The sequence below is a fragment of the Oculina patagonica genome, chromosome 12 (genome assembly GCF_052425735.1).
Source record: "Oculina patagonica isolate OP01 chromosome 12, crgOcupat, whole genome shotgun sequence".
Lineage (NCBI taxonomy): Eukaryota > Metazoa > Cnidaria > Anthozoa > Scleractinia > Oculinidae > Oculina > Oculina patagonica.
This window is the reverse complement of record NC_135769.1, coordinates 20941757-20964494: the sequence shown is the minus strand read 5'-3', so window position 1 is coordinate 20964494 and position 22738 is coordinate 20941757. Positions and strand designations below refer to the sequence as shown.

Here is a 22738-nt window from a genome sequence, read left to right as displayed (position 1 = left end):
AAATTACCTTTTAAATTAGGATCACGTGATTCCCAGCTGCAAAGGGCCAATTCTGGATATGCAAGATGTAGCTAAATGTAAAATAAACATTGGTGAAAGCAGAAAATGTCGGGTAAAGAACGCATTCTCACGTAATAAAAAGGTAGTTTCTTTGAAAGGGAACAAAAGAAATTTAATCTCCAAGAGGCGAAAAATGAAAGAAGGAACCAGACAAACGAAATAAAAAATATCAAAATTTGTTTTATGACCAGAAAATTTCGACTAAAAGATAAATACGCGTAAGACAATACTGCTATTGTCTCCGAGACCAGACCCAGTCTATTTGGCCGCGCTATCAATACATGGTATCACGCATTTGGCTCGCGGTGGGATTCCAAAGGCCGCATCGCAAGTTCTGGTTAGAGAGTAAGTCTTTTCAAAGGGTTTAAAGTGAACAAATTCGCGATTCTTTGAGGTAAATAGAAACGGATTTCGTTGTTTACATGACTAAGGCGATGTCTGATATCATTCTGTTTGCAAATGAAGGGGCTAATGCGTGGCTATATTGTGATTTTGACAGACCTACAAAGCTCGGGAAGATGGCGACTTGAAGAATTCTGTGCGGTCCATCGATCGGTGTAGCTAGCCAAGAAGGATGTAAGTGCTTGTGATGCCTTAAGTTATCGCGGAAAATCAGTACAATGAAAGCTAACGGTGGTGTAAACCCTGGCGGAAAAGACAGAAAACGGAAAATTGCGAGCGACCCAGCGACTGAACAAGATAGGTGAGCTAATTCATGTCCGACTATAAATAAACGTAGAAAGGTGTCACCTTAGTAATTTAAGTTCACACTGCATTCTCAAGCACGCAATTATAGAATTCATTATTCTAGCTGCATTTAGGTCGCTTGACTGCAGTCATGAACGTTTGTAGTGGGGTGATCTAAAGTTCTAGGAGGGAAAATCGAGCGAGCGAAACTTCATTCTTTTGGCTGCCTGTATTAGATCTAATCTTCTTAGACTTCCATTTTCGCCAGCGAGTAAATATAATAGTCTGTTTTGTGGCTTTGTTGCAGGAACTAGCCGTCATTAATCAAAGAAACTGTGAAAGACGCCTATGTTTTCATTAAATTCACGTTAATTTGTACAGCTTTTGCGCTGTCAAATATATTTACGCTCGGCTGACTTGTTTTGTGATGGGAGAGATTATCAAACGCTTCAATCTTTTATAATTTTTAGCACCGGCACGTATAAAATAGGTGTATTGTGAAGATAAAATTCACAATGTATAATTTATAGATTATTGTGCTAGGTGATGGTGCGAAGTGGTACGATAGTGCAGCCGAAAAAGAGAGAAAATTAAGTAGAAGAAGGAAATTATGAAATAAAAGTTTGCCATCCTAATTTAGTTTATTTAAGAAATTGTCTTATCCGCGAAAGATTGTGAACGACTGTGGCGGAAATAGGCATAGCAAATTAATGAGACACTTGAACCTTCATGTATGTTTTTTGCATTTGCAAGTATTCTTTTTCCTTTCCTTTGTAATATTTCATTGGTGAATCAAGTGTTTATGCATTCCTTTTTACTCTAGAATTTTACTTTAGTTTCAGCCAGAAGGTTTCAATAATTAAGGGTATTTTAGGGACAGTGTTAGCTTCAAGGTTAAGGAAGTGTAATGAAGCCCCAAGGAGTGTTGTGGCCACCCTGCGTGAATCACTTTACTCTCTGTGAGTTGTCCCTACAAGAAAATCACTAATTATTATTTCACACCTGTTTATGTTGGGTGAATGGTTAAAGAAAAGATAAAAATGCTTAATGATGCATTTAAAATTTATCTTTCATTGTGAACTGCTACACAGAGGATTTGTAAGAAGGTGCATGGCTTGATTAGCTGATGTCCTTGAAACTTTAAATTCAAAATTAAATTTCCTTTGGTGAAGTGATTATGTAATTATGAAAATGTTCCAGGTTAATCTCTGCATCTGTTGCAACAGTATTGCTGTTGTTAACTTCAAACTTCTGTTCCTTCAAAGCTTGCATTCAAAGGGTTGGGTTGGTTTTGAGAAAGCTTTATTGTTATTTTGAGTGATAATATTTTTTTTTATCTGAAAATCTGTTTGTTCTTGAGGAGTGGCAGCTCTGATGAATGGCTGCAGTGCAAAGTGCATGAAAACCACACATTCCCAGATATCAGATTTAATGTTAAGCTTGAACAGAGGGATGGTGTAAAGAGTCTTAAATTTTTTGAAACAACAAACAATTTCAGCAACTAAAATTAGTTCTTGTGCGGTGGTATGGGTCTTGTAAGCTAGCTGGTGTTTAAATATAGAGTGGATCGATGACACATCAATTGTCGATGAGTGATCAGTCTTTTAGAAAGTTGCCTGAGGGTGAAAATGAGTTGATTCCAAGTTGTAGAGTGCATTTAATTAACAATAGAAAACTCTGTGAGCAACATTTGAGAAGTGAGCTCAACCTTGAGAAAATCTGCAGAACAATTCACTGATAATCTTTAGAACTATGCAGACATATTAAGTTGCTTATTAGATTAAGACTTAAAGGCAAAAAATTCTTTCGACCAAAAATTCAATTCAGGCTATACACTGAGAAAAGTTAGACCCACATTGTTTTATAAACATCCCAGAGAGTTTTCCTCGAGATTCTCTGAAATATACATAGTGCTGAAGGTACTAAAGTGTCATCAAGAGTGCCATCTCTAAATTCCTTCCTTAAGCCTTACTGACAATTAACACACTTTCAATATCAAATTGGAATAAAGCCTCACACATGCACACACACAAAAAAACCCTGCCAAGAGTTCATAATGAAGACTGACAACAAAATTAATAGTGTCTCTGAGAGCTGGAGAATAGAAAAGTAATTTTAGGAGTAAGATCTAGTTCGGCAGTTACTGACTAATGAAACAGGATTAATCTCTAAAGAAAGTTAAGTTACACTATACAGGGAGACAAGGGCATAACTGTAAGCCTGGAAGTAATGAACGTCCGTAAATTACTAGTAACCATTATTTTTAATGATGCCTTAAATAGTAAATAGCTTTTGAAACAAACCAAGAGTTAATTTAACTCTGTTTACTTTAGAGATGTGTCTGTTACGTGATCATTATGCTTTGCTTGTTTGTCTTATTTATATATGAATTTAAAAAAAAAAACACATCTAATCACATGGCTATGATCACGAAGTTGTATTGTTAGTTAACACATTCCGAAACAAAATTATTGTTATTTGTTATGACGTGATAAGTGTTAGCCTTGTAGAAATCACTGACTATCAAACCCAAAACCAAAACCCGAAATTAGAAATAAAATGATGTATTAGACTGAATGGGAAAGCTATACTGTGTTTTGTGGACTCGACATTCTTGGCATTGCTTAGCCCAGCTTGATGTAGTTACTGAACGTTCAGGCTCGATACCTTTATTTACTGACTATGTGTGCATTCTTTGAATCATTAAGTAAACCTGCCCCTGTGTATTTTAATTAAAAATGATTTTTTGTGTAGGGCACTTTAGTGAATGTAACTAAATATGATCTAAGTTATCTTATTTTATACCCAAGATATTCTTTGTGAATGGTTAAACCTGTCTGTTTCCGTAGGCTAACAGATGTCTGTGAATTTGTAAATTAGAACCATTGATGTTCGGTGCATATGTAGTCCCACCATCTTTAATTTATTACTGCTGCAGTAACTTAATTAAAGGTCCATACAAAATGAAATTAAAAAGTGTGTTTATGACTTGTTCATGCTAAGATATTTGAAAGTAAAACCACAAGAGATGTGTTATTCACAGCTGGTAATCCTAGCCATTAGACAACATTAATTTGCATTGCTAACGACTTGCTAAAAATAACGCACTGCACTTAGTGTGGAATGATTATAATGATCCATTTCCTTTATTTTTGGCATAATTTGTCATGCTGATTATAAGTTTCTAAATTGCTATCAATGATTCTCATTATTTTTAAAGTGAAATGTTAAATTGTTTTCACTTCAGAAAGAAAGGTGAAGATATCATAAAGTGTCTCCCACTCTGATTTTGTTATACAGTCGAAGCTCTCAACGGACACTCCCGTAAGCGGACAGCTCTACTCGGCCACCTTGTTTGCCCGTCCCCCCTCTTTTTCTCTCTGCGACATTCCTGTGCGGCCGCACCTCCGCTTTTCTTTGTTTTTGCTCCCGTGCGGACACCCAAAAATCTCCTCTTTTGTTTTTTCTATTCTTCCCTTCGTCACTTTTGTGTCGACTATTTCTGTTGGTTCTCCCGTCCGGTACATTTTTACACACTTGTCTGGAGCTCCCGTGCGGCATCTTCCCTCCCGTGGCGCCGGCCATTCGGCGGCGCTCCGCGGACACTTTTTCTCGTCCCGGGTGTCCGCTCGAGCTTCGACTGTATTACAATGTGCGATGGTGATAGTAACTATTTTCAATTAAAACTATATTCTGTCGCAAACACAGGACCAAAGTGCCACAGAGTGCATCGCGACGCCATAGAGAAAAGATAAATGCAACTTTAGAAGAGTTAGGAGGTCTTCTTCCGCTGCCTGAGGAATCAAGGTCGAAGTTGGATAAGCTCACAGTGTTGAAATTGTCAGTTAGCTTTTTCCAAACTCAGAATTATCTCCAATCTGGTGAGTCTATATAAGTGCATGTTTGGCACCTCTATGTGCCTAATGCATTTTGCTCCACAATTTGTTTTGTTAAATAAATGTTGTTTAAATGTCAGTTAATTGCATGGTCAAATACCTTTTTCAGCGAAAAGAATATGGTAAAAAAAGATAAGCATCTTATGCACACATGTAAGAAAACATAAGAAAACATAACCTGCACGCAAGCGTCTGAAAAAAACCAAGGTTAATTATCACCACAGTGCTAATGCGATTTTTCGCATTAGCATTAGTGCCTCAGATCACAGATTGTAACACAGTATATGAAAACAAAATTAATACTATAATAAAGTATTATTTCGTTTGTCTCACGCGTAGTCATGTGTGATGGAGATCGCACGCGCTGCTACTGCTAGTCTTCATCAGGCGATAAGGTGCTGGTTGTGCGTAGCTTATAAAGCACACGCTGCGCTGTGATTGGTTGGTTTTCAACAGCTCTGATTGGTGCATTTCGTCCTCGGTGTTCTGCATGCTGGTGTACTGTTGCTCCCTCGGCGGTCCGCAGTCGTACAGTTCTCCTTTGTTGTGTTTTTTGTCGTGGCTTCGGTTTCATCCACTGTCCCTGTTGATTTATTGGGTGAGTCTTTGTGTCGCCTCTGACCCGGCGTGTGTACCAGTGCGAGTCACGATCAATAAACTTTACCTCATTCCAAAGCGGGTAGTGTCCGTGTTGTTGGTTGCTCTGCACGGCGGAGTCTGGGTGCGTGCGGTCGGTGTCCCGGTCGTGTTCTTTGTCCTATCTTGCTAGGTCTTCCTCTTGCGTGAAACTTTGCCACATTACGGGTCCTGTAAACAACGCCATCTTGCTTAGTCGAATCAACAGCGTCTTTCGGCACACGCGCGCCGTGTGCTATAAGCTACGCCCAGTCAACCTATCCCTGATGAGACTAGCAGTTGCGTCGGTTGCGTTCCTCAACGGGAAACGAAAAATACTTTATTATGTACTACGATGAATACAACATTTTTTATGAAAAATTCTTGAAGTCCAGTCTAACATGTTTTTATAGTATTATTCCTCCCAAACTTTTCTTTAGTATTTTTAGCAATTGTACTAGGATCAAAAATATCTGTTTCAATTGAATGCACACAAACCTTTTCTGCCTGGACATCTGACGTATATTTTATGGACTCCATTGTCACAATGTGAACTCTGTTAAAAAAAAAAAAAACATTAAGAAATAGACAGTAGGGTCTGCTTAATTTTTATCCACATTTTTATGGTTCAAACTAACAAAATATTGTGTGCATACATCACTTACTGTACATGTAATGCAATTTTAATGTCTTTTTTTGGTAAATAAAAAGGACTGCTTTCTATGTTAGTTTTGAACAAATTTTAGTGGTGATTTATATTGTTACTAATATATAAATTCAGTAACTGGGAATACTAAACATGCAACAAACTCAAATAAATATCCATAATTGTTAGTGATATTGTAAAAAATGAGTGATCAAAATAAAGTTTGTACAGTCATTTAGCTACGTTTTTTGTCCCAAGGAAACACCAATCTTGCAGTTCTTGCAATTTATCACGATTCAATTTGGCACTTACCGGTACAAAATTCTGTTTATATCATGTCTATAACAGTACATATCATTTTGGAAAATAGACCTATTGTATTTTTTGTAAAACCTTGTAAAAGTTTTCAAAAAAAGTTACAGATAAATATAATGGAAAAATTTAGGTAGCCTGATGAAATTCCACTTGATTTCTGGCACATTTAATAAATTATAAGCAGCCTTTAAGCTTTGATAAATATAGAAAAAAATGTTACAGTAAAATATGGAAACTACTACATGTACATGTAATTAGATAGTCTGATTGAATTCTGCTTGATTTCTGGCACATACATGTGCAGCCCTCAAGCTTTTATTAGCTGTCTTACGATTTTAACACCTCAAATATTTTCATTTTTTTCTCTGAGCACTATATATAGCTTCAACTCTGTATTCTAATTTAATTTGATAAATGATGACATGGAGAAAAATTGTTCTATCTTCTTGTTGCTAATTTTTTATTCTCAAACATTTTTCATGAATGCCCAAAAGAATGTAAGCTGTTAAGTGTGTAAGTGAATAAGGATGTAATCTAGTTAAAAAATTAATTAAAGATAATTTTTGCAGTTTAGTGCAGGTCAAGCAGTAATAAATGAACGCTAATTGGTACACTTATGTTAAATATACTTCTATTTTAATAGGGAAGAGAAAGAGAAGAGGGGATGAAGCGGCTGTAAATGAGATTACCAAAAAACTTGAAGAGTGTAACATCAATGTCAGTGATATCTCTTTGGAGGTGAGAAGTTTTTATATCTTATTTGGCAATTTGCGCAATTGCATTCATCTATAAGTTTTTCAGTTAAAGGGGCAACAGGCGAATCTTCATTGGCTGTCACTTGAGAAAAAAGTAGCTGCTGTTCTAGCTTGAAAGTATGTACAGTGGATCCTTGTTAATACCACCGCAGACTGGCAGTAAAACTTGATCACATTAACAGGGTGTCTATATTAATAGGCCGGCTACATTGCTGTGACTGTAATCATTGAATTTTAAATCCCCAGAGACTCCTGTGACACAAGCAAGTTTAATTGTTACGGAACAAAATATTTTAACTACAGTATGTCTATTGACAGTTCTCACTCACTTGTCATAGAGTGGCCTAATAAAAAAGATTATTAAAAAAAAAATAAATAAAAGCTGGGGACTTAAAAAGGTGGTGGTTGACTATATTAACAAACCAGAGCAGAAAGGGTTTTTATTTTTTAGATTAATAAAATGACTGTAACGAGGTTTTGTTCGTACCAAAAAACAGCTGTAATAACAACATGAATGTATTAACAGACTGGTCGTAAGGCAACATTACTCTGCGCAGGATATTTTTGAGCAGGTTATCTGATGCAGGCCTGCCTGTTACTTTTGTTTAGCTGCCCTATCTAAAAACTCTTGAAAACCTAAAAACGGAAAAAACCTCAGGGTGTCCTATTGATGTTGTTGTTGTTGTTGTTTTATTTTGTTATTTTTTTTAGAAAATGCTGGAAAATACACCTTTAAAAATGCTTCATTTCCTGGAGATACATGCTCCTCCCCTGGACATCCCCTTCCTATATTGACCACTTTTCAAATTCAGTTGCACATTGTTAGTGTTCTTGGTTTACTGGTAATACTGAGTTGAAGATTTATAACATTTGTTTTCTTCTTCTGCCTTTCTTACATGTTTCTTTTTGATTGGTTATAGTTTCAATAAATTATAATTGGCATACTGTGTCCTGCATGTACTAATACTAAGAATATTGGTACCAATATAATTATTTTTGTTTTTTCCTATTGTGGTATTTGCTTTCAAGCAAAACTTCATATTACCGGTATTTTTTATAACTTACTCTGACCTTAAAAACAATTGCAGATAAAACCGAGTTGTTCAAAAAATTGTGCAAAAATTTTAAAGGCTCTAACTTGTTAGTCTTTCTCAAGGTTACTCAAAAAGCATTTGAAATTAGTTTTGTAAACATTTTAGATGCTCAAAATTCAAAAACTGTTACGAGTAAAAACAAATCAATATTCAACTCACGTTTGCTTAGTACTGGCTGGCATTGTTACAGAAAAAAATAATTTTTGATCATGAATGATTAATTAAATACTGAGTACTGCTTGTCATTGATAGGTTTAATGGTTTCAAATCAAGGTTAATATTGAATATATAAGGCCGCTTAAATTAAGAAGTAAATTTGTCAAGTTAAATAACTATTGTGAGTTTAATTTTTATTATGAAAAGAGTTTAAGAGGGGTGGATGACAGGATGTGTGATTAACATCTCAGCCGTGTCAAGTCAAGCTGTTATTAATAATGTATCATTGTCCTAGAAATTAAATTGTCGATTTGCATTTCAAAGAGAAAAAAATTAACATTAACCTAAATTTAGATTTGGGGTCAAATTTATGTGGCTTGCCCCCTTGTGTAAAAGTTTATTCCTCCCTTCCATGGCACATGTTATGTTTCACGCACTCTGAGACAGTTTTCAATGTGTCTAACTACTACTAAAATTTGTTTGCACTTCTTACTAAATCTATTTAGTAAGAAGTGACTTCATGTGCAACTGTGAAAATTGGATAGTGAAAGTTGCATGGTTGAAGCCTGTTTGATTTACAAATTCATGGCTAATAATCATCCAACTTCAAAACAAGTGAAGTCAATCAATCATGTAATCAATCTTGTTAATCAAGTGTGAAGTTGCTAGCACCAGGAGTCTTAAACTACGTGACTAAACTTTTACAAACCACCAATATAAATGGAAGGCACAAATGATTTGTGAAAGCCATGGTGACTAGTAAACAATGTGTTTTTGTTTTTTACGAATTTACTTTACTAGAAAGTTCAACAATTCAGCTTTTTAAACAGCTACTGGTCGCATTATTTGTATGTTAGTGAGCGTGGAAGATATAAAGGTCCCTAATTAACATGTATGCAAAATCTTTGCCTTCATGATGAGAATTGACAAAAAAAACAGTAAGCTTTAAACTAAATGGTTGGTTTATATTTGTGCCTCTTGGTTTGTGGGATTTTGATAGCTCCTGTAAAAATATTTAATGTTATGATTATCTTATGATAAAGGGGCAAAATTATGAAGGGGTGAAAACTTGCTTTGCATGGTCAAGAATAATTAACTACTTAAGCTGCAGTGAAGAAATTGTGAAATACCGGTAATATAATCCTCTGTGACTCTTGACAAACAAAATAATACTGTAATAATTATTATAGCCTGTCAGGGTTTTCACAACAAGACGGTGACTGCCGAAGTTCCGCCAGCTACTTGATTATATGTTGCCAGTTATTCTGGTCATAGCAATTAGCTCGCAACAAACAAGCTTGGCGTTGTCACAGCCGCCTACTCTTCCTGTTGCTGACACCTACTTCAAAACATTTTGAAACCCCTGGCCTGTAGGATCTTTTTGTAGGTCTTTTCATTCTTTAACTTTCAATTTTAGAAATTCATTCAATTTAAAAACAGATATGAACAAATAATAAATTTATTATAACTGGAAAAAGTAAACAAAGTTTAGTAATAGTGCCAAGTTTGGAAGGAAATGGCTCAAAATCTGCTTCAATTGATGCATTAAAATATTTGGAAATTTTCAGGCATTTGTATGTCTGGTATTTGGCTGGCAGCTATTTTCTCTCATATTTGTTACGGTTACTAAATGGCACAGCTGGTATCAATAAATTGTATCTTTAAGTTTTCCAGACTAAATTTAATTTTCAGATTTAAAATTCAAATTTTAAAAACCACTTTATGCTTAATGCAGAAGATCAAAAAATGCCGACATACTTACGTAAACAGATCGCCCTTACCCTAAGTACGTCTGCCCACCTCCCTCAAGAACAAATGTGAAAAGGGCATCTGTGTTGCTGTCATTAATCATGTTTTAGGGTAATTTAACATGAATTAAAGAACACATGATTGTGATTCTGGCATGGCACATGGAGAAAAACAAAATACTTTTTCAATAATGTGGTGTTTGTAAGAGAGATAATTCATTGTCCTTCCAGAGTTTGGTTGTTGGAACATACACTTTTTGTATAAACAACAGAAATTATGGAAAATCTTTATTTGAATCCTAAGACATGGCTTGTTATTTTCATTCATGAATGCTCATTCCACAAAACTTTGAAATTCTTCGTGCAAATCTGAACACCCTGTTTTCTGGTGTATTTGTATGAAATTATAAGTCAACTCTACATTTTCCCTTGTTTGTTGTGTTAAGTCGAGTTCAAAATCCTTTATTAGTATTTATTAGTCCTCCTTTGCTCTTATTTTGAAGTGTCAATTCTCAGACAGATACAGTCTGCTACCCACCGGCTCTGCACAGTGTACTTTGTGTGGGCTTGATACATGAATATATAAACTATACCAAGCCACACCTTACTGAGGGAAGTCTGGAGCCCAGGGGGGGGTACTCCGGCTTGTAAATGACGGGGATGATCGAATGGAGGCAAAACTCAGGACCCAAAAAAATCCCTAAGTCTTCCGACATTACCCAAAAAAATCCCTGGACCAAAAAATAAATCCCAAAAAATCCCTTGTCAAATATTACCCCTAAATTGCCAGGAGGGACAATAATATAACACAAAGAAAACCATAAAAAATTGAATGCTCGTGTTTGTTTGTTCATCATACCATAAATACGCCAAGGCCGCGCCAAGGCGCTTAAGTTCGTTTTTAATACCCCAAAAAATCCCCTATTTAAATCAAGTCACCCAAAAAAATACTTGCCAAATTTTCCAACCCAAAAAATCCCGGAATCGAAAATTTCAAACCCAAAAAAATCCTTTGATCATCCCCATCATTTACAAGCCGGAGTACCCCCCTGGGGTCTGGAGGCCACCCTGATGGCAAAAGCAACCCTAAATGATTCAGAATCAACATTGCCAGGGTTCAAATATTTAGCGCGTTACATGTAATTTAATAACTTCGGGCATAGCTACCAAGTCAAGGATAGCCATCCACTTATTTTTTAGTTTTCATGTCACTATTTTGAGCCTATGATATTAAATCTTTACACATTACTGGTACATATATGTTAAAGCCAATGAACATGATACATACTGTAGTTGCTTGCAACTGTTACATGCAAGCTACACATCAAATAATAAATTTTGTGCTGGCTAAATCAAACCAACAACTCGTCAGTGTCACAGTTAACTGTAAAGACACCCCAAGTTAAAGCTTTGTACAGTTCAGCTAACTCCTAGTCAAAAATATTTTTGTCCATTCATTAATGTTATTAACTTTGATTGTATTTAACATGCATTTTTTAGGGTACAGGCTACCAGTTATTAATAATGAAAAATGTTTTACAATGTTGGTGAAATATTTATTTTTGTAATAATCTTGTTATATCATCAGGCTTTGGATTCTTTTTTCTTGGTGCTGTCTGAAACAGGAGATGTTTTCTTTGCCTCAGAAAATGTCTACAGATATCTTGGATATACACAGGTAATTCACAAAAAAGAGCCTGAAGCTCAGTCAAAATGATTTTCAAGAGTAGTAGGCAAGATGGCTGGAGTAGTAGGCAGCAGACAAGACCTTATGAAGTCAAAGATTTTAATCACACTCTTCAAATCCTTTGAGCAATAAATTGTATAAATGGAAAACTATAAGTTTCTAAGTTTACATACCTGATACCTTTGAAAGAATTTAGAAATCTACAAAGTAGCTGTGGAATTTTTGCCATCAGCTTGTTTGGAAGCCACTTTGGAAGCCATGGCTCATTTTCCCACATACATACATGCAATGCATTGTTAGAGGATAAAGGCATTCCTAGGCCCCTTTAACTTCACCGCTCAACGTGCAAGGTCCAGTTTTGCAGGGCTTGGTTGGTGAATAGGGTTTGACTTTACCATTCCATTAAAACATTCATTTAAAGGAAGTATGCTTGTAATAGTTTGCCTTTTTTATGATACATACTGTGTTATTTTTCAACAGACATTTTTGATGCACCAGAACTTCCTGAATTTTGTGCATCATGATGATGTTTTAGGATTTGAGAGATGCCTACGTCGGTCAGCAAGAGCAGTGAGTAGCAAAAAACAAAGGCACAACTATTTCAAAATCTAGGGTCTTATCACAAAGGGCAATGGAATCTTCTCCAATATTTTAAGTTTGCTTTAATAAAACATTTTGCCTCATGTGGTGACACACTTGAGGCAAATAATTATGTGAAATATGCCTTCCCCCGTGGAAGGCATATTTCAGTGGGGTGTAAATGAAACCTGTCGGAATCTGGAATTTAGAGTAAATGACAGGTATCAGAATCACCATTTTACCCTGTATTAGGGGTGTTGGAAACGTAATTTTACATTATAATCACAATTTACATTATAATCACAATTTTACCCTATATTAGGGGTGTCGGAATCGCCATTTAACCCTGATTCTCAGTTTTCCATTATGCAGCAACACCTATCTCAGGGGTGTCAGAATCTAAATTTACTTAAAATCAGGTGTGAGAATCTGAATTGGGAACAGGGTACCTGTCGGAATCGTGCCTTCCAAAGGGGGAGGGGGTGCAGATAAAAACTGGAATGTCCCATTGTCTCAATGTACATGTAGTTGTACTTCCAAATTCCAAAATATTGAAAGAAACCCATTTCTAAAGTGAGATTTTATCTGAAGTCCCGAGTTGAGTTTGGTCTGTTTGTTTGTTTGCTCATAATCTCATTTTAACTTTTTTCAGAGGATTATGGAGCTGGATGATGGACTTGGACTTGACTGTCAACAGTTCGAAGGTATTGATATGTGTTTTAATAATGATGATGATGATATAAAATAACTATCAAAAAGTCTGCAGGCCTACGCTGTGTTTTATCTTATCCTGGTTTCCATAGCATGAAACAACTACTGAAAGAGTATTGTTGATGAAATGCTGGTTCATTGCAGCTTATAGCCTTCAAATTGTGACGTCATTGGGCTTCTGGTCCTGGTTGTTCAAATGATGGACAATGCTATCCACTGAATAAATCACAATCCAGTGGATAGCATTGTTTGTTTTGTTAACACTTATATATTTGATATTCACAGGATAGCAATTTATCCGGTGGATAGTGTTGTCCACCCTTAAGATAACCAGGCCCTGATGTTTGGTTGGCTGAGTACCAAACCTCTGCATTTGGTTTGTCTCCAAATTTTAGTACATCCTCTTTAGTGCAGGTGCAAGCAGGTTGTTAAAAAAGTATATCCGGTACTTTCCAATTTCTACATGTGAAGATCTGAAATCATTGGGAAACACTTGTAAGTTCCAGATCATCCGAAATTTTCCAAACAAACCCACATGATTTATTCCAAGCAGGTTATTTTATGCAGGTTACATATTGTACATATAGTAAGTCATTAAAATTAACTTGTTTAGGAAAAATTTATAGACCTGTAATAATCTTTGTTTCCAGAGCAACCAATTCCCCAAGTGTGTTTCTGTAGCATCAAATGCCATGCTGGAAGACAGTCAAGCCATGTTAGCCCCTTTTATTATAGGGTAGGTGGTGAACAATAGTAAAAATGTTCAGTTATTTGTAATTATGTAAGTACACAAACTGGAGTGTACAGTTGACTAACTTTTGTCTGATCAAGGCAAAGTTTGAAAGCTGCTTGTCTGAAGGGCGAGCTGGAACTATTTTTTTTTCCAAGCCCTGATGAGTCAATGTTCTTTGTTTCCCCAAAAAAGTGCATGTTTTCATCTTTTTACCCAGTAGTCAGAGGGAGACGGGATAGCGCAGTCGTTAGAGCACTTGCTTCCCACCAATGTGGCCTGGGTTCAATTCCTGGACCCAGCGTCATATGTGGGTTGAGTTGGTCTCATCCTTGCTCCGATGGTTTTTCTATGGGTTCTCCAGTTTTCCTCCCTCCAGAAACTGCCAACACTTCCAAATTCTAATTCAATCAGGAATCCGAGGGCCACAGGTTCATCGGTCAAAAGACTGTTACATGCAACCCTCATAAAAACAAAGTTGATTTTTTTTTTTATTTAATCATTATTTATCTTGATGTTTTTTATCATTATTTTTTACAATACAGTCATTTAAATTTGATGGCCACATTAAGCCCCTGCTGAGTGGTAAAATGAAGCAGTATGGGTTCTTTGCCCTGTGTACTCCTGTCAACCCTGCCAACCCATTTACAAGTACTCCTAAAGAGTTACTTCAAATGTACAGCTGTAAGATGGGTCTTGATCTCAGGATACGCAAGCTGGACAACAGGTAAATGTTGCCAATTATTAAAAACTAGCAATGGCCTGTATATTGCAATTCCTATGTTTTGATTGGTTAACATGCAATGGTATATGAGCTCATATACCATTGACCAAACAATGTGGTAGCCGATGGGCATCAATGAAAACAGATTGGGAGCTAAAATAATGCAGTTCTTTGAGCATTTTTAAAAAAACAATTATTCCGCTTGCGCTTGTTGGATATGAGATCGTTTTAGCAAACTCATATCCAGTGCCCACTCGTGAAATAATTGTTAAATATTCGAGTCTGATTCTGAGCTTCTTGTGTCATGGCCAAGTGATTAAGGTTGGTTGATTTGAAATCTGGAGGTCCCTGGATCAAATCCTCCACCCACCTGCCACTAGCTGAATTTGTTCTGGGTAGTTCGAGTTTGACTCCTCAGCTATGCTTTATACATAGCCAACTGGCCAGCCTTCCACTAGTCTGTGATTCTTAGCATGGTTTTGTTCCATTCACAATGTTTTGTTTGCTTATTTTGAGTGTCCTCAATTAGCAAAGCAGTGCTAAATAGCACTAAATGGTCTTTGTTTAGTATGGCGTTACGCATCCTTTCTGTGCATAATTTCATGTGTGATGACAGAATGTGCATTAAAAAATTGTACCTTCTTTATCTCAGAGAGGTAAATGATGGCCTATTATTTTTATTTTTGCTTTAAATTGAGCAGTAACATTTTTTCTGTAAAATACTGGTAAATGAGACCAGTTGAATGCCCAGTGCAGAAAAAGATAATATCGTCTGAAAGGTGAATTTAGCAAGCAATCGTGCATATAATAATGACATTAATATAATTATGAAATTTATTTTTTTTTTGGACATGATCTCTCCATTTTACTACTGAATAATCACGTTAAAAATGTTCTTGACTGCTTTGTATTAACAGAGGACAAAAGAGTTTGTTCTATAGCGACAAGGAGGCTCACAATTTGTCTGGCTACATGGTTGCTCATCCTGACGACATTCCATGCTTGATGTTGGCCCATCAACAACGTGAGTTATTTTTCTTGCTTCAACTAATTCTTTCTTTAAGATTTTTCAAATAATACTTTTCATTTAAATACAACTCTAGTAGTAAGCATACTTTTTCAAAGAAAAAACAATGAATTTATGCCATTCTAGGTTTTCCTTTAGTTATAAAAATGAAGCTGTTTTTTCCAAGTGGTTTACTCTGTCTGCTAAGCAGGCTACAGTTCAACTTCACGATGGCTTGTGCGAAACGTTGTCTGACACCCTACAAACTTTGAAGGTTGATGACAAATCATGCAACATTTAAAAACCCAATTATATGAGAACCTGTCTTTGTCAGAGGATTCAATTCCTCACCTTCGCTTTAATTCAAATCGGGCCGCTGCGATCAGAAACTAGATGTTGATTTGAACACTGATTGGTGCTTTTATCTTTAATAAGATGAATGCATTCTTGAAATTGACTAACAGATTCAAATTTCAAATAATCAAATCATTAATGTACTCTAGGGGGGTACGCTTCACTTGGCACGACTGTAAGTTGTTTTAGGATTGCACATGTCTACTGAAATGCTAAAAAAATTCTCAAGGATGTTTCAAAAACTCCGCCAGAGCTATAAATAGAGGCCTTTTATAGTCCTACAGAGATTTGATTTCATTGTCTTTTTTGTTCCATTGCAGTTACTGTTGATGGCGTCACTGATATAGTGTTTCGACTGACAAATGGTAAAGGGGTGTACCAGTGGGTCAGAGGGAAGGCAAGAACTCTGTATGACAAAAATGATAAGCCAGAGTGCATAACTGCTGAAAATGTTCTTTTGAAGTAAGTCAAAAGTTTCATGTATTGTAAACATGTCATAATGTGATGACACCTTCCAAGTTGAGGTTGCAGCACAGGGCTGCAAATAACAGTTGGTCATCAGACATTGGCTGACCAAAATTTGCTCATGTCTGACGAGATGCCAAGTGTGGTCAGACATAATGTCCGGACAATTTTTTGATCGTAAATCAGTTTACGGCAATGATGAATAAAAATTCAACCACTTAATTTTTGGCAATGTCCGATCACAATTTTGTTTTGTCCGACCATGATGGTGTCTTAGTATGTCCTTTCAAGTGAAAAAATTATTTGCAGCCTTGCAGCATATTATATTATGGTACATTACAATCAGTAACATTCACATCAGCAAATTTCATCTTTTGTAAAGTTTTATCCTTACCTTTAAATTTGGAACATTTGAAAGCCTGGGGATAACGCAATGGCTTAGAGTTATCTATAGAAATTTGGTGGTTAAAAGCACTCTTCAGAGTGTATTCGAAAGCAACACCCCGCCGCGTCGCGCACTGAGAATGCTGTATCGAAATTTTATCAGTATGTGAGACTTGATGGTTGAGATCATCTCAACTCTGCCCCCATTATCTTTTCTCCCCATTATATTTTTGAAAAAGATGACCCTGAGAGTTGATGTTCGACAGCAGCATATAAACTCTTATTCCTAGAGAATGTGCTTCTAGTTCTTAACACTTAACCTGCATCAGTGTGCTGAAACGTTGTAGTTGGACTTCCTCATTGATCATTTGATGTGATCCCTTCACATAGTTGGATACTTTAAACTACATTAACCTTTCATCTCTTTATCATTCTAGCGATGACCAAGGCCCTTACTATCGAAAGATAACGTATGAAATAATGTGTGAATGGAAGGCTAAGCACAAGGGTCTTCCTTCTCCAATGAGTGAAGATGACAGGTCACCTGCCAAGGAGAGTGATCAAGATGCACAACTTCCAAAAGGTGCACCACCAGAAGCAATGCTCACTGCAGGCGGACCACCTCCGTCAGGTGTACCACTTCCACAGGGCAGACCATGTCCAGTGGGTGGACCACATATGCCAGATGGACCACTTCCACCAAACAGACCATGTGCACAAGGTGAAGCACATCCACCGGATGGACAGTTTCCACTGGGTGGAGCACTTGCACCAGGCAGACCCTTTCCACCTGGCAGACCTCTTTTACCAACTGTACAACTTCCACCTTCAGCAAGGGAGAATGAAGGCATGAGTGGTCGGCAAGGTTGGTTGATAAAATATCAGTTGTTTTGTAACAGCGTTGAAGATGTATGTTTACATGTACACGGTAGACATCCTCAGAATGTAATTTCGGGTTCTTCTGTTGTCATGTTTTTTCATACTGTACAGATTTCATTCTGGTATGTGTTGATTACTAGTATTTCTGCATTTTTCATTTCAGTCTACTAAGTCACTGATTCCGTTCTGAAACTAGCAGACTTTCATGTTTTTTCATGACAGTAGTGTGGTGTTTTGTTCAAGAGTGAGAATTTGGATCTAAGACAATTACCGAAACGAACCAGTATGAAACATTGTAGTTGTATATTGTGATGAAAAATTGTACCAGCTCTCGAGAAAAGCTTCAATAGGTTCAAACTTATGGAGAGTGCATGAGAGTTGTTGAAAGTTCATGCGAGTTTCAGGCCAAACGAAATTAAGTGGTCGAACTTGTTTAGCTACTGGGGTGGGGTTGCTATTCAAAACTTGTAATCTCGAATGGGTTCGTGTGGGGTGGAGGGATTTTGAACGATAACACCTAGGCTGTACAACCCTTTCTTGCATCAGTACTAATTAATCGTATCAAATGCAATGCCTCTGCAGAGCTGACTGTCATGCCTGATGAAGAGATGTTAGAAGATTCAAAGGACATTGAGATCATCGAATACAGTAGTCCAACCACTGCAGCTGAAAGCAATGGGCCTTTGTTGCCATCTCTTTGTCTCTCGACAGGCTCATCAGAGTCGTGCATGTTTAGCTCACAACACCTGAACAGGTCCCCAGTGGAGGAGAAGCCCAGCATAGCGCAGGATGGAACGATTTACGGCTTCAAGACGGAACACAGGAATGGCGGTTCTGCTCATATCGACTCAAAACGCAATCACTCTGCATACGAACAAATTAACCTCATCAAGCAGTTCCTGATGGGTGCAGATGCAAACCCTCTATCAAATGTGCACCAAACTGACAACAACGTTAGGGTAAATGGAGAAACCATTCATGATATTCCTCCGCTTTGGGCGGATTATCCCGTAGAGAGATCGCCAGTGCTGACAGAAATAAGCTACCAGCAAGATAATAGAGGTCAGGGTACTTATCCACCGCAGAACGGAATGCCACCATCCTTTCAATCAAATGATTGTCGTGTTCCAGGGATGGGACAAGGTCTCGCTAATGGTCCACAGTTTGGCAGACCTCAACAGCCTGATACAAGTACCCTTATATACCCATTTCCACCAGACATAAATGGCCACGTGAATCCCACCAACTCATTTACAAACGGTGTAAACAGACAGGACATTCCTAAACAGCCACTGCCAGTAAGTATCGACAGCTTCAACAAGTTGCAAAATGGTTCGGAGTTTATTCCAGCTTTCCCACCACCAGAGGGAAGCCTTCATCATTCTTTTCAACCGCAATACCAGACTACCCAAAATGGACCTTATCCCGCTGAAAGAGAAGGTGGTTTCTCAAAGGTAGCTGGTCCCACTACTGGAAATCACCTTAGACATGATTTTATCATGAATGCAAGTGTCACAGGAATACCAACAAATGCAAGTGTCACAGGAATACCAAGGCAAGACACCGGCCTGTGGTTTTCATCAACCGACACTGCTCAATTAACTCAGAACGTGCAATTTCCTCCGATTGAAGACGTGTTAAGTGTGGATGAACTAACTCCCAGCCTGTGTGTGGAACATATGGCTCCTTATAGAAATTCTGGAAAGTACCACAACGGTTTCCACAACGCTAACGTCACGGAATCCGTGCATCCAGCGAATGTGTTTCCTCCTAATGGCATTCACTTGAATCAGCCGATGGGACAAAGCTTTCAAAAGCAGAACTTTCAGAATACACCTGGAAGTACTGAGGGCGTGGATCAAACATTCCAATCAGGTGGTAACAGCTTGCTGAAAATGATGCTAACCTTGTGATTAACTAGTTTAAACTCTACCTGTTGTTTACATGAAGACGGCATTAAGTGGAGGCGTTAGAGAATCAAATGATGACCACTCATTCTTCATCTGTAAACAACTGCTCCTGTTTAAACGAAAGCTAGGTATGTGTTATAAGAAAGAGGACGAGCTGTTCACGGAGTGTGCAGCCGGTGATAGTCCTTCATTACAAGGGTTGATTTGTACTTAAAGTGCAAGAGAAATAGCGAGGCTTCGGGTAAACATAGCGAGCAGCTCCAGATTTTCACCTGTGGCTCAAGTGTTGGCCAACTTTAGCCGAAGAGTTGTTGATAGTTCGTTTGTTGTTTGGAATCTGTGGCTGGTTGGTCGGGTTGTTTGTTTGTGGAATGCCCGTGGAATGTTAGTAGTATGTCGGTAGTAGGTAGAAATTCGCCAGCTGGTCGGTAATCCGTTGATTAGCTGTTGGTAGTTTTTCGGTAGTCAAGATTGTTGGTAGTCTGAGGAACGAAGAAAGCCGGATGTTTGTCTGCAGAATTGATAGATGTCTGGCCGTAAAATGTTGGAAGTCTTAACAATGCCCGTAGAAAGTGTGAAGTCTTCCCGCAAAATGCTGATAGTTCCTCGGTAGTTTCATAGAATGTCGGTAGTCTATCGGTAGTTTTTCGGTTGAATGTCGGTAGCCTTTCGGTAGTTTGTCTGGTGAATGTCAATAGCCTTTCGGTAGTTTGTCAGTTGAATGTCGATAGTCTATCGGTAGTTTGTCGGTTAAGCGTCGATAGCCTTTCGGTATTTCGTCGGTTGAATGACGGTAGTTTCTCAAAAGTTTGTTGGGAGAAAGTGAATGCCCGTTGTCGGTGAATTAGTCGGTAGATTGTCGATAGAAAAGGTGAAAATGGGGGCTGTTCGCTAAAATACCACGTCTCAGAACTCAAGACCAGATATTTGTATGAGGACATTTAATTAGTTTTATGAAAATCACTCATAAAGAGATATTATCGCGTCTAATTAAGAGTTATGTAACATGCAACATTCAAATACAGCTGAGTTGTAGAAATACGAGCATAATTGAAAGAGGTGTCAAACCCTGCGTGTTTGACACGCTATAGTGTCTATAAAATATGTAAAACGCAAGCGTTTACCTGAACTTTGTTAAAACAAAAGTCTTTCTCGTCTTCTGGCAAGTCTAAAACAGGTTATTTCGGTGCGCCGTAAGAAATGGGTCTGTAGATGACAAGTATAGAGTATATTTTCATCTCGGTTAGCCAACCATGCAGTCATGTAGTCAGCACATTTCGTTATTTAGCATTTATACCATAACCATCAGTAGGTGTTGTGTTTTTAGACTTTTTACTCTCACAGTGCCTCGAGGTGGCCTCGCTTAGGAGTATAAATCTTAATGGGTACTGGAGAATTGTTAGAGCAACTTGAAAAAAATACTTGAAAACCAAATTAAGCAGTGTGGTCCTTCTGGCCTGTGAGCAAACTATACACTTAATTTATGACAAGAGTTTTATGATAAGTACGGGTCCATTATCATAATCATTATCATAATAACGTTAACTTATAGATCAAACATAATTAGCAAGGACACTTGACCGTAGAACAGAATGCGCACGCATTCAGTGAGCTTCCTCTTACTGGCACCTCTGAAGCGGACACGTGATGGCGGCCCCTGTCGATCTTTGCAAGTTCTTTGTTCGTAATACGTCTCCATCTTCCCCAATCTTCAACCATCCTCGTTCGCTTCTTGTTTATTGATACCTCTTTGATATTTTTCTGCTTTAGTGAAAAGTTATTTCAAGGTTATTGCATTTGATTTGAAGTAACTTGACTTTGCCCTGAGCGTGCCCGCTTCTAAGGAGAATCATTGTTAGCAAATAGAGCGATTTTCGATTGAGTGTCGTCAAACCAAAGCCAAAGTAACAACCGGCCAATCACAAAGGACACAGACAATCCATTGAGCCAATCAGAACTCGAAGCAAACCCATGTAGCCGACGCCAAGCGCGGGAAAACGTGTGTGAGCGCGTCACAAATGGGTTTAGTTTTATTTCTGATTGGCTGAGAAAGTGGCGCGAGTTTTTTTAAACCAATCACTAAGCACCAAAGCAAACGCGACTTACTTTCGACATTCAAGTGAAAACCGCTTTATGCAGATTCACATTCCCTTTGAAGTCCCAGGTCATTCTTATCAACATCCAACAAGGTGTTCTGTCATATTTGTCTGATATTGTAGCTCGCCAGTAAATCTATTGGTTTTGCGTTCATTTGCATTTATATTTCATTTGTAACCTTGGATTTTTACATTAGTTTAATAATTTAATAGTACAATTGACACGAGAACGTAATCTTGATTATAAAAAAGCTTATTACTGTATATAATAATATATCCAATATATGATCAATCGTGTATTATATGTACATAATTGATTAATGGTATTTTATCTCGAGTTCTTCTTGTATTAGACATAAGCCATTTTGCCCAGTGCAAGTTAAATTGTAGCTGTTTATAATTCTTTGGGGCATTGTCATGCATTTCAGCTGTATTTGTGTCGTCACGTGACGCTTCTCCCACCAAGGGAGCGTTGCGTTATTTGAGTCGTCACGCAACACTTCTCCCCACTTGCCGAGCGTTGCGTGACGGCCTAACTAACGGCTTCGAAAGAGACTATCCTCATTGTGCTTCGTGAAACACTGAACGCGTTGATTTTTGTAGGACTGTATTCGGCAAAAAATAGGAGCCAGTAGGAAGAAGACTAGCGATGGCAAGCATCTTGTTGCAACAGTATTTCAAATTGCTTTCTAAATTTAGATTCCATAAAGAGAACTTTTTATTCCACCCATCAAGGAACAATTTCTTGCCTTTATTAAAGTTAAGTTTTGAGCGAACAGCCGACATCAGTTCTTTCCATGAGCAGTTTTCAATAGTGGAGGGGGACAGGGGGGGGGGGGGTCTGACCGTCTGCTTCCCGAACTTCTTCTCTCGCTTGACCGCTTCCCGCCCCTTCGCGTAGTGGTTCCCTCTTTGTTCCATTTCTTTTGTAAAACATAACGAATCGTTGTGACATTTTTTTCAATTTCTCCCGGTTCCTGCCACCTTGGTAACCCCGTTTCTCGCCCTCCCTTCTCCCGCCCCTTTTCTCCCGGGCTCCTGCCCTTCAGTCCCCCTCTACTCAATAGACTATATTCGTATTCTCCGCATTGGAATGGAACTGCACATGTAATGGAGGCTAATGCGGGGGATTAGCATTAAAAAGAGTTTTAGTTCATAGCATTAAAAGCATTCTCCCACCTTCGCCTTTATTACAAGCTACGGTAGTTCCAGTCCAATATCGAGAAAACGGATATGTTGTT

The 22738-nt window shown here is 37.8% G+C and overlaps 2 protein-coding genes across 3 annotated transcripts in view; both read left to right on the top strand.

Moving 5' to 3' along the window:
* The window catches only part of LOC144633984 (L-xylulose reductase-like), a 133913-nt gene that overhangs the window by 38909 nt on the left and 72266 nt on the right, over positions 1-22738 (top strand). The window lies entirely within an intron of this gene.
* Positions 314-21899, top strand: LOC144633962 (uncharacterized). 2 transcript variants are annotated; one of them, XR_013567128.1, is made up of 14 exons: positions 314-454; positions 560-763; positions 4456-4628; positions 6863-6957; positions 11561-11650; positions 12140-12229; positions 12891-12942; positions 13600-13685; positions 14225-14406; positions 15321-15427; positions 16084-16225; positions 17050-17477; positions 18074-20085; positions 20119-21899. XR_013567128.1 is itself a non-coding variant. In XM_078492897.1 (13 exons), exons 2-13 carry the CDS (start codon positions 681-683, stop codon positions 19402-19404), a joined length of 2859 nt encoding a protein of 952 aa, XP_078349023.1. In that variant the 5' UTR covers positions 314-454; positions 560-680; the 3' UTR covers positions 19405-21899. The 2 variants fall into 2 exon arrangements, 1 of the variants encoding a protein (XP_078349023.1); XM_078492897.1 differs by having other exon boundaries at positions 18074-21899.